Here is a 12,792-nt window from a genome sequence, read left to right on the forward strand (position 1 = left end):
ACTGTGCTCCCTCATCACCATCCAGGGCAGCAGCAGATGCTTGGACGAGCCTCACGTGGCAAGGCTTGGGCAGCCCTGCACAACGCGGCTCAGAGACAGCATGCCACCTCCACCCCGACTCACCTGAGTGGGCCACCGAGTCTGTGGGTCTCTTTTGTCTGGGTTGGGGAGAGGGGGAAACTACAAATTATAAGTCAAAGGGGGGTTCAGCTCAGAAAGTTTGAAAACCACTGGTCTACAGGGCGAAATGAGACCATGCATTACCTTGAGAAGCCAGGTGAGTACAGAATCTCTATAAGGCACAAACTTGTTTTTCCCCTTTCCTGCTGCTTGGTCAGCAAGTGATGATATAACCAATCCCAGCGTTGAGAGTGACCTAAGAAAATAAAATACAATCTGTTTTATACAGCTAATCGTTAACAAATGTAATATCAAAATGAACATCCCTTAAAAATACAAAGGAAGAAATAGTAACAAAAGCCATTGTCTAAACATTGTAAGGGAAGTATTATGAGAAATGTCTGCAATAAAATAATTACACGATTCCAGTGTCTACTTTGCCTCATAAATCACAATGCACCGGAGATGTGTAATTACTTTAATCTAATCTACACGCTGTTGTCCGATATTGCTTACATAATGCCCTTTAACAAAAACCACCACCACCACCCAATAAGCTGGGACAGTTCAGAAAGAGTAAGTTGACTTGGCAGCCTGGTGCAGAATACATGAAAGAGTGTCGCTTCTGTGGGTTTCACATTTTCAACATCCCTTTTTCCTTATGCATGACTGGGCTCACTTGTTATTGTGCAGTTGGAGGCCTGCACATTCGAAACAAGTGCCTGAGTCTGCAGTGGTAGAGGTGGTGCTTGCTTATCAGAGTGGAGAACGCTGCAGTGAATGGCATAGTTTCAGCCCATTTTCATAGGGTTTTCACTGACATTTAGTAAATAGAACCCAGCTACTGCTCCTAGTATTGTGAAAGCTACTCAGAACACAGTATTGTGGGCAATTTTGTTTTCAAAGGCTTGCTTAGCATACCTCTGCGCCGATATAATGCGGTCCAGTATAATGCAAATTCAGATATAATGCAGTAAAGCAGCACTCTGGGGGGTAGGGCTGCTTTACCTCGTTATATTCAAATTCATGTTATTGCAAGCAGTTCCTCAGGGAGGGAGGAGAAGCAGAGCTGCGGCGCGCTCGTGGGAGGAGACACAGCAGAGGTGAGCTGGGGAAGGCGGGCCCCGGGGAGGGCCACAGCAAGTAACGAGGGGTGCAGAGGAACCGTTCCCTGCTCCAGCTCATCTCCGCCTCCTGCCCTGAGTGCGCAGCCACCTGTCCGCTCCTGCCCTGCTCCCCCAGGCTTGCTGGGCCAAACAGCTGATTGGCATGGCAAGCCTGGAAGGGAGGGAGGGAAAAGTGGAGCAGCAGCAGCACGCTCAGGGAGGAGGCGGAGTCAGAGCGAAGGTGAGCTGGGGCACGGAGCAGTTCCTCTCCCTACCCCAATATAACACAGTCTCACCTATGACACGGTGACATTTTTTGGCTTCTGAGGAACACGTTATATCAGGGTAGAGGTGTAGTTATAATTATGATAGCAACAACTGTGGTTTTACTAAAAAGCATCGCAATTACGGCCTGTTTAAGAAGAGTGCTTTAACTCTTGGCAGGCACTAATCAATGGCTGATTTAGTCTGTGCCTCTTATGTGTTTTCCATAGATTCCCCAGATACATTGCAAAGGACTGTGGTACTGCTGCCCCTATGGTCAGTATGCTAGCCAGTACTCTATTGGGAGAGAAGCAGGCACATTCAGCTCTTCTGAAGATCTTTGCAAGGACCGAGGAAGACAGTTATGGGGCAGGTCCCTTGAAAACCCTGATGGAGAGGAGATAAGTAGCCATCCAGAACCCTCTGGAAGGAAGGCTGGAGAGGGCCATCTTATTTTTTTTTAATATACAAAGAGAAGTCATATCTGGATGACTGTAAGCCTGAATGACTTATTTTAGGTTAAGGTAAATAACTAGAGAAAACAAACAAACAAAGTTTCAGTGAGAGCACAATGTGTGCATCTCCTTTAAAAGGAGTGGCACTACCTCCAAGAACAAAACAGAAGCGCTCTCTGCAGAAAGCAGACTCCTGGGTCTAATACAATGATAGCAAGATCTAAGACTGAAATAGTGCAAGTTATTTCTGGAGCTGATGGGGATGGAGCAAACTATCCCTACCCTCCAAAGCATTCCCAAAAATAAAAGGAGTGCCTGAGGTAGGATGAGCTGTGGGGGAGAGAAGGGGAGAATATGACTGGAGAAGAGTCTATTTCATCCACAGTGTTTGCTTTTATGTAGAAACTGAACTTCCAAGCAAATCTGCAGGAACTGGTTAGATGCCACAGAAGTCGCCCTGCAAAATTTTTGGTTTATGTGGTTGTACTGTAGGGTTTGCCCAGCCCTGCAAATGCATGTCAGATTGCTTTGCCTTCCTTTACTTTCACATTCTCATCCAAAGCAGTTACATATAGCAATCAATATGGATTATATTCTAATGCAGTGGTTCTCAAACTAGGGCCACCGCTTGTTCAGGGAAAGCCCCTGGCAGACCGGGCCAGGCCAGTTTGTTTACCTGCCACGTCCGCAGGTTCGGCAGATCAGCGCTCCCACTGGCCGCAGTTTGCCGCTCCAGGCCAATGGGGGCTGCAGGAAGCAGCATGGGCTGAGGGATGTGCTGTCCACCCTTCCTGCAGCCCCCATCAGCCTGGAGGCAGGTAAACAAACCGGTCCGCCAGAAGCTTTCCCTGAACAAGTGGTGGGCCTAGTCTGAGAATCACTGTTCTAATCGACTATTGCCATTTCAAGCAATTATAGACACTCTGCGGTTGAATCATTATAAAAAAACCTGGGATACTTTACAAGTCAGTCATATTCACTGTCCACGTCATAAAATGTGTTGATTATCGTAAGATAGTGTGCTGCTAAAATTTTCCGTGCCATTTTGGAAATCTCAACTACTGTGTCCGCCCCAGAGAACTCTCTATTTCAGAGAGACACTATTCTGAGAATGTGTGCTACACATTATTCACACGTAGGAGAAATGGTTTATGCTCAGTGTTCTGTGAAAATCAGTTCTAGTTGCACAACTTCTAGAAATAAACTTTAATTATTGGTTGCAATGCACTTTCAGAACGAGAGGGAAAAATCTACCTCTCAAAATAAAAATGCCTTTTTTCCCCAAGTGCAAAACAAATACGAGTTCTGTGGCTTCTTGTAAGTGAAACAATTACACAATTCTACAAGGTGTGGGGAAAGAGAGGTAAAGAACACCAAAGTACAACACTAAAGGAATTCTCTTCAGCCTTCAAGCATGAAATGGAGTTCCAATAGAGAGCAGTGAATAAATGGATAAAGGGGATATAGACTTATACCATGCAAGAACTTAACTTGGGGTAAAAGTACATACAGAAATGAATGAAGAGGGATTTTTTTTTCTATTCTCTTTTTAGAAATATTTCAAAGTAAAATTTAGTACTCATGAAAGATTTGAACTCTCTCTCTCTCTCTCCACAGAAAAGATATAGCATAGACAGAGCAAGATTCCAAAACTGCCACCACAATAAAGGATGTGGGGGAGGGATAGCTCAGTGGTTTGAGCATTGGCCTGCTAAACCCAGGGTTGTGAGTTCAATCCTTGAGGGAGTCATTTAAGGATTTGGGGATTGGTCCTGCTTTGAGCAGGGGGTTGGACTAGATGATCTCTTGAGGTCCCTTCCAACCCTAATAATCTATGATTCTATGATGTAAAGCCTGACTTGGAGGGATCACGTTATAGGGAAAACTGAGGAGAGTTCACTCTCAATGCCCATTCAGTTCTCGGTATATATGCCAAGACTGCCAGCATGAATGGCAATTAGTGTCTGTTGTGGCAATGGTCTTTGTGATGTGTCACTTTTCCACTAGGAGTTAGACTGAGACAACCAACTCATTTCCCGTAGGCCTGTGACCAACCACGAGATTCATAGTGACCAGAAACTAAAACTAACAGCTGGAACTGAATCAGTGACCTCGATGGTTAAGACTCCACATACCGCACTACCAACCTAAAGCCATCCAGTTTCCCATCATATGTAGTGATTCTTAACCTTATTGTGCTAATCATGTAAACTTTTTAACATGACAAAGTAGATTGGTGTTTACAGAAGAATCTCTGTACCTGTCCAGCTTCTAAAAGAGGTTAGGTTTTTAATATTATAGTAAAAATGTTGTTGAAATATACCTCTGCTGTCCTGCTTCCCTTACAGAGAACCAAAAAAAGTTTTATGGAAACTTTTAAAATTGGTAATTGAAAAAAAAGCTAGGTTTGGATGCTGCGTTTTATCTCATTTTTCCCAAGAAAATTAATATATTTATGACAATGGTGATATCATGCTAAGTATTTGTTTTGTGGAATAACACAGTAGTTATGGTAGCAAAATCCCCTATAAATTGTCATTGCTTGAGTTACAGATGCCCTTAGGCAACCTTAAACTTACACATCTTCACCGTGACCTACTTTTCTTAAACTGTGAATTATACTCTTACATATTTTTAGCATATGTTGGAGCAAAGCCATCCAGTTTTCACCTAATTTTTTATGGTTTGTATTCTTCCTTTTATGGCTTACATTCTTTCAAAGATGAGATTGCTACATGTGTCTGTGAAAAGGGTGTGTAAATGAATTCCAAACGTGTATTCTTTAAGACTGCTGTTGTCACTTTTTCCAAATAAGCAGCACGAAGATCTCACCTGAATCATGTATGAATCAGGTTCCCTACATCAATGTATAATGTGGTGTTCAGCACATAGTTGCTGAAAAAATGTAATTAACTGCTTGTTCACCAGAAGCATCACTTGAAGTGATTTATGACAAATGATACAGGCAGGCAGGCAGGCAAACACTCATTTTGGAAGATTCATTTTTACACTTCATATTTGCCAGTGTCCTTACTTGTTTATGTTGCTGCCTTCCTTCAGACGGTCTCCTGCAGCTCCTGTTTTAGACACTCTCTCGCTACCAGCCAAATCCACCAGGCTGACCTTGCTGACTTTCTCTCCAGAATTCTAGAAGAATGAAACATAGGAGACAAATAGCCAAGAAATGCGAATACAAAATGCTAAAGAACCAGATATACTTGCAGTACTTAAGTCCTGCTGTTTTATGAGCAGTGCATTATGACCAGTGACAAGCTAGAGGCGTAAGAGAGCCTGAAGAAAAAGGAATTCCCATAAAGCTTTTTAATTTTTTTAAACAGTTACTCTCATATCACTTTATCCCTAAGGATTGCACCACTTATGAAATAGCATTAACTATGGTGTAAGTTCAATAACTTTACTGGCATGGTAAGCTAGTAAAGCGTTGCCAATGCTAATGCTGCAAAAATCTTCTGTCTAGGACAGGTTTTACAGTAGTCAGTCTTAAACAGCATGCTCATCTCTCATTTGGCAACTGACTGCTTCCACAGTTTTCCCTGTACATTGAACTACAATCTGAATCATCATCATCTCTACTAGATGAGCTAAGGGAAGCAAAGTGTTTCAATTTGATTGAAAAAATTATTTGAGGATGGATTATCTTTTAGGTACCTATGGAAAATAGTTCAAGTTACAATAAGGACAGGATATGTCTACACTGCAATCAGAGAGTGTGGCTACACATTCTGCAATCTAGCTACGGTGGGTACAATTAGCAGTGAAGCCATGGCAGCATGTGCTTCAGTGAGGGCTGTACAAGCCTGCCCAGGATGCTGGGAACTTATTTGGGTGGCTACCCTGGGCCTTGCTGCTGTAGCTTCACTGGTATTGGTAACCTGTGCTAGCTTGAGTAAAGCTAGCTCAGATATAGCTACACATGCTGCAATCACACTTCCAACTGCAGTGCACTCACACTCTTAAAGGCAAAAGAAAAGACGAACCAAGAGAATACTCACGCGTTCTACATTCCCACACAAATAACCACCACTACCGAGATCAAAGGAAAGGGTAATGTAATATCATATAGGAAACTGTGTCCCCAGGTGACATTAAGACTCTTAAGGCAGAGGCAAAAAACTCCACCCCTAAGGAGTTAAGGCAGCTTAAGTTTTAAAATGGTAGGCCATTTGTGTCTCCTTATCCCAGATTAAGCAGTGCTACCTATAGACGCATAACAGTACGCGTCCTGACAATGGACTTCAATTGTGTTCTCCATGTTTCCTTTAACTATCACCCTTGAAATATAAATCCTGGAGGCTGAGTGGCTGAAAGGAGAAAAAGGGCAGCAAGTCCCTCTTACTTCAAATGAGGATCACCACAACCACGCACTTACACCAGACTGCAGGTCATAAAGTGTCTGAGTTACTACAATATTGAATACAGCATGAGAGCGGCTGCTTTCCTCATTCATGTTGGTTGCAGCAACCGTTCGAGATTTGTTTCCCTCCGACATCAGGGACTCAATATCCTGGAGCATAACACATAGTAAAAAGGGATGTTAAGATAAAAGTGGGTGAAATTGTTCTTCCCACTAAAAAAAATTCTCATTAACATAGAAAAGATGAGGACTCTCTCCATACATTTTGAGATATACAGAGTACAAAGGGTGCATAATTTGACAGGCTGAAGTTATTAACACCACTAAATTTTTAAGTGCTGTACAAGTCATTTGTTTAATGCCAGTAATTAGGCCAATAGAAAACCATTTAGACAGATGAACACAACGTGTTTCTTCAGTGAGCTGCACTAATACTATCTTAATTTAAATTGGCTCAAAGGGTTACCTCACTTAAAGACTGTACCTTTCTACATGTATAAAACCAAAGGCAATTATGTTGAGTTCGATACATGTGCTTGCTGACTCTTCTGAGCAAATGTGCATTAAAAAAAAAGTTGTGAAAATTCACACTAGCAAAATGTTCTTTTGGAGAGGACTGACTGCATTTGCTTTTCCCTTAGCCAACATAATTCATAAAAGTTGGAACCAGAGAAACTGCAATCTGTCAATGACTGAGAGAAACTGCTTCTTTCATTTATTTGAGCTTTAATATTATATTCATTCAACACATACTATCTCAGTGAACTAGAAGGTAGTTTTCAGATTTACATTGTGTACATCTGCCTCAGAAGTATACAAGTTTCTGAAAAGGGTAGTCTTTCCTCCTTTAGTAGTACATGAAAAGTATTAGTGAAGATTTTCTGCCATTTTTTAAAAACACTTAAACAGGTTTTTCATCCAATTTCCTTTATAAAGAAAGCTCCATGCAGCATGTACAGCATTTCTGTAAATATTACCTTTTATTGTCTTTTATAAACCCTAGAAACATAACGTTTTGAAAAAAAGAGTCAGTGACTCAAGTGGGCCCTTCTGCAGCTATGATAAACTCTGAAACAAATAATATGCATAATACAAGAAAAGTGTAACCAATGGACAGAAAACAATGAAAATAATAAAGAAATATTGGTAAACTTAACACACTGGCTACATACACACTGTAATGTCAACAGGAATTTTTCCATTGACTTCCATGGGAAAAAAAGATCGGGCCTGAAGCTTTTAATTGAAATAAATAGTTCTGAGTCTTCAGGCAGGCATTTTTGTGACTGTCAATAATGAAGTCAAATATTAGAACACGTAAATCATCTCAAAGAAAAAATGGTTACCCATCTTTTAGTAACTGTTGTTCTTCGAGATGTGTTGTTCATGTCCATTCAAAGTAGGTGTGCGCGCGCCATGTGCACCCCAGCTGGAAGATTTTCCCTTAGCGTCCATAGGGTCGGCCCGGGCACCCCCTGGAGCGGCGGCACCACGGCACCCTATAAAGGGGCCCACCGACCCTCCACCCTCTCAGTTCCTTCTTGCCAGCACTCCAACAGAGGAGCAGAAGGGTGGGTGTTGGAATGGACATGAACAACACATCTCGAAAAACAACAGTTACTAAAAGGTGGGTAACTGTTTTTTCTTCGAGTGGTTGTTCATGTCCATTCAAAGTAGGTGACTCACAAGCCTAACTTTAGGAGGTGGGGTCGGAGATCACTGCTGACTGGAGAACTGCACGCCCGAAGGCTGCGTCATCCCTTGCCTGGTGCGTGATGGCATAATGAGACGAGAACGTGTGGATGGAGGATCACTTGGCCGCTCTACGAATCTCCTGAGTCGGAACCTAAGCAAGGAAAGCCGCAGAGGAGGCCTGCGCCCTAGTGGAGTGGGCCGTGACCGGAGGGACAGGGGTCTTAGCTATGCAGTAGCATTCCGAGATGCAGGTCGCAATCCACGAAGAGATTCACTGAGACGAGACCAGGAGCCCCTTCATCCTTTCTGCCACTGCGACGAAGAGCTGGGTTGAGCGTCTGAACAGCTTGGTACGCTCTATGTAAAAAGCCAAGGCCTTGCGGACATCCAGGGAATGTAGCCTCTGCTCTTCACTGGAGGCGTGTGGTTTCGGATAAAACACTGGGAGAAAGATATCTTGGTCCATGTGGAACTGCGAAACAACCTTGGGTAGGAAAGCCGGATGAGGTCTAAGTTGGACCTTGTCCTTGTAGACAACTGTGTACGGGGGCTCTGACGTTAATGCCCGAAGCTCCGACACCCGTCGGGCCGAGGTGATCGCCACCAAGAAGACGGTCTTATACGATAGGTACAGCAGGGAGCACGAAGCCAGAGGCTCAAAAGGAGGCCTCGAGAGGACGGAGAGGACCAGATTCAGGTCCCAAGCAGGCGTTGGCTGACGTATATGTGGGAAGAGCCTTGAGGAAACGTCCAACTAACGGATTCGCAAACACCGAGGTACCCCCCTCTCCCAGATGAAAAGCGGATATGGCCGCCAAGTGAACGCAAATGGAGGAAAGGGAGAGGCCCAGTTGTCTTATGTGAAGCAAATAGTCAAGGACAGCGGGAATTGGTACCTTCTGTGGGTTGTGACCCTGCTGACCCGGCCATATGGAGAAGCGCTTCCATTTAGCCAGGTAGGTGGCCCTGGTGGACGGTTTCCTGCTACCTAGCAGCACCTACCTGACCGGCTGGGAGCACCACAACTCCACCGGGTTCAGCCAGGGAGCATCCAGGCTGTGAGGTGAAGGGACTCATGGTTCGGATGGTGGAGGGAGTCCCGGTCCTGCGTGATCAGGTCCGGGAGTAGGGGCAGTGTCAGGGGCGCCTGAACTGACATGTGCAGGAGTGACGTGTACCAATGCTGGCGCGGCTACGCCGGAGCTATCAGGATTACCCTGGTGTGATCACTGTGAATCCTTAAAAGCACCCTGTGTATCAGGGGGATCGGAGGGAAGGCATAGAGCAGACTGTCCTCCCATGTCTGTAGGAAGGCGTCCGACAGAGACCTCCAACTGCGGCCCAGGAGGGAGCAAAACCATCGGCACTTCCTGTTTTCCCTTGAAGCAAACAGGTCTAACCGGGGAAAGCCCCAGAGCTGGAAAATTGAGAGTACCACATCCCATCGGAGGGACCACTCGTGACCCTGGAACGAGCGGCTCAGGGTGTCCGCCAAACCGTTCTGCTCCCCCAGAAGGTAGAACGCCATCAGATGAGTGGCCTTGTGAACGCAGAAATCCCACAGCGCAAGGGCTTCCCTGCAGAGGGGAGAGGAGCATGCACCCCCATTTGTTGATATAAAAAACGGCAGCCGTGTTGTCCAAAAGGACTGAAAAGCACCTGTCAGCCAGGTGAGACCAGAAGGTCAAACATGCCAGGCGGACTGCTCTTAGCTCCCTGACATTGATATGCAACTCGAAGTCCTCCGGCGACCACAAGCCCTGCGTCTTGAGGTGTCCCAGGTGCGCTCCCCAACCTCGATCCGAGGCGTCCATCACCAGGGAGAGGGAAGGTTGCGGGGCAGCAAAGGAGACACCTATGCAGACTTCCTGCAGGTTGAGCCACCACTGTAGCGAGCTCAGCACCAAGCGGGGAATGGACACCACTGAGTCCAGGGGGTCCCTGACCAGGCGATAAACTGTCGCCAACCAGGACTGCAGCGGGCAAAGCTGAAGTCTAGCATGGACCACCACATAAGTGCACGCCGCCACGTGGCCCAACAGCCAGAGGCAAACTCGCGCCATGGTAACTGGGGCGCGGTGCAGTCCAAGGATGAGCTCGGAAATTGCACGGAACCTGGACTCCGGCAGGTATGCTTTGGCGTGGGTGCAATCCAGAACCGCTCCTATGAACTCTATTCGTTGTGTAGGAGACAGGGTGGATTTGGCTTCGTTCAGGAGGAGGCTAAGATCGAGAAAGGTCCACCTGATGAACAACACCTGGGTCTCTAGCTGCTCCTTGGAGTGGCCCTTTATGAGCCAGTCATCCAGGTAGGGGAATACCTGGATGCCCCGCCTGCACAGGAAGGCCGCCACTACCGCCATGCACTTCGTGAAGCCCCTGGGAGCAGCTGACAGGCCGAATGGGAGCACCGTTAACTGCAGATGGACGTCGGCCATGATGAATCTAAGGTACTGACGGTGCCGTGAAATTATGGCAATGTGGAAATAGGCGTCCTTTAAGTCGAGGGCGGCATACCAATCTCCTGGATCCAGGGAGGGGATGATCAAGGACAGGGAGATCATGCGGAACTTGAGTTTTCGCACAAACTTGTTCAGCCGCCACAAGTCTAGGATGGGTCTCAGGCCCCCTTTTGTCTTCGGTATTAGGAAATACCGGGAATAGAAGCCTTTGTCCCTGAGCTCCCATGGGACTTCCTCCACTGCCCCTGTCTCCATGAGGGACTTCACTTCTTGAATTAGAAGTTGCTCGTGAGAAGGGTCCCTGAAGAGGGATGGGGAGGGGGGTTGGTGGGGCAGAAGGGAGGAGAACTGGATAGAATATCCCCTCTCTACTGTGCAGAGCACCCATTTGTCCGACGTAATTCAGGACGAGGCACGGTAGAAGTGGGACAGACGTGACTGGAAGGTAGAGGTGGAAGGATCCAGAGTGTCTATCGGTAGGTTATCCTCGACCGTACCATCAAATAGGGGGTCAATGCCCAGATGGTGGTCTGGATTGGCTAGACGCCTGGCCGGAGGGGTGGCGCTGGCGACGCCTCCTGCCATTTCTGCCCTGCCTGTCCCCAGCTCCTGGCGAGTCTGTGGCTGGTATGGGTAAGGGGTCGCCTGCAGCCTAAACTGTCTGCGCTGGGTAGCGGGGGTATGCAAGCTCAGCGAGCAAAGTGTTGCCCTCGAGTCCTTTAAGCTATGGAGACGTTTGTCTGTTCTCTCCGAAAACAGCATCTGCCCTTCGAAGGGGAAGTCTTGAATCGTCTGCTGGACCTCATAGGGCAGGCCCGAGACCTGGAGCCAGGCTCCCTGCCGCATGACCAGGTCCATGGCCAGGGTGCGCGAGGCTGAGTCCATCGCATCTAAGGCGGCCGGCAGGGAGGCTCAAGAGATCAGTTTGCCCTCCTCCACTAGGGCCAAAAACTCTGATCTCGAGTCCTGGGGAAGGAGCTCCGCAAACTTCGACATGGCCGAACAGGTGCTGTGGCCATATCGGCTTACTATTGCCTGTTGATTGGCAATGCGGAATTGGAGACCCCGCATGGAGTACACCTTTCTACCAAAGAGCTCAAGGCTTTTTGCATTCCTGCTCTTCGGTGTCGACCCCTGAAACCCTTGATGCTCCCGCTAGTTAGCCGCGTCTACTACCAGGGAGTCAGGGGGTCGCCAGTGAGCGACTTGGTGTATCATGCAGTGCTGGTGGAACCCGAACTGGAACCGCTGCCGGTGTCGCTGCCCGGTTAGGGGATGCTGAACTTGACAATGGCACGCCCGGCGACAGTGCCGGTGGCAGAGGCAGCTGCGCCGGGGCCAGCAACATTGAGGACACCAAAGCCGACTGTGACCGAGGGCCAAACGCCTGGCCTACCGACTGATGGTAGGCCCAGGGAGTCCAAAACGGCCACTGTGAGGGCGGCTGCCATTGTTGCTGCCATTGTGGGTAACGTTGGAGGCTCACCCTCGAAACTGATCTCCTGCTCTGCGACCGGCTGGAGCGATAGGAGTCTGTCTCTGAGTCCGAGGTCTCTGAGCATGAGGACCTGGGGGGAGCAGCGCCCGGTGCCAAAGGAGACCAGTGCAGAGGCAGCGGGGAGCCTCTCCTCTGGTCCAGTGCCGCCTTCACAGCGCGGTGCGGGGAGGGAGGCGACAGCATGGCCAGCTTGCCTCTAGACTGTACTGGTGGACGGACCACAGTAGGCAACTCCCTATGATGTGGGGAGGCCGGTGCTGGGAGGCCCATTAGGTCTGAGGCCACCTCGAATGCCTCCAGTGTTGACGGGGGCGTATGTCTCTGCTGAGGTCCAGGGAGTTAGGCTGGTCCAGACTTGACCGCCCTCTCTCTGGTGCAGGAGTCGACGGAACCGCGGAGGGCTGTAGCCCAGCCTGTCCGCTTACACCCGTAGACGGCGTCGGCCTCGGATCCTGGTGGGGTGACCGATCCCTCATCGGCTTCTTTCTCTTGGCAGGCACCGGTGAAGGCAAGCGGTGCTGCACTGAGGCCGACTTCCTATGACCCAACTCCGTCCGGTGCCGGGTTTTCGACGACTTGGGCTGGGCCCTAAGTCCTGATGTCGGTGCCAGGGCACTCCGCACCAAGGACAATGTGCTGGGCCCCGCCTCAGCTGGTTCTGGGTCTGAGGGTGGCCACAGGGCAGCCTCTATCAGGAGGACTCAAAGTCTTTGAGCCCTGTCCTTAAGAGTTCGCAGGCGGAAGCCTCTACAGATAGAGCACCGGTCCTTTTGGTGACTTTCTCCGAGGCACCTCAAACACGCAGAGTGCGGGTCAC

General features: G+C 48.0%; 1 protein-coding gene across 7 annotated transcripts in view; it reads right to left on the reverse strand.

The window, feature by feature from the left end:
- Window positions 1–12,792, reverse strand: part of KIF13A (kinesin family member 13A) — a 208,227-nt gene that overhangs the window by 72,211 nt on the left and 123,224 nt on the right. For all 7 annotated transcript variants that reach the window (XM_030552499.1, XM_030552496.1, XM_030552502.1 and 4 more), the window contains exons 8-10: window positions 6,336–6,470; window positions 4,980–5,092; window positions 265–376 (exon numbers count right to left, since the gene is read on the reverse strand). In XM_030552499.1, the coding sequence (XP_030408359.1) occupies window positions 265–376; window positions 4,980–5,092; window positions 6,336–6,470 (360 nt within the window). The remainder of the gene's footprint in view (window positions 1–264; window positions 377–4,979; window positions 5,093–6,335; window positions 6,471–12,792) is intronic.

This window comes from Gopherus evgoodei, chromosome 2 (assembly GCF_007399415.2).
Source record: "Gopherus evgoodei ecotype Sinaloan lineage chromosome 2, rGopEvg1_v1.p, whole genome shotgun sequence".
Classification (NCBI taxonomy): Eukaryota; Metazoa; Chordata; order Testudines; family Testudinidae; genus Gopherus; species Gopherus evgoodei.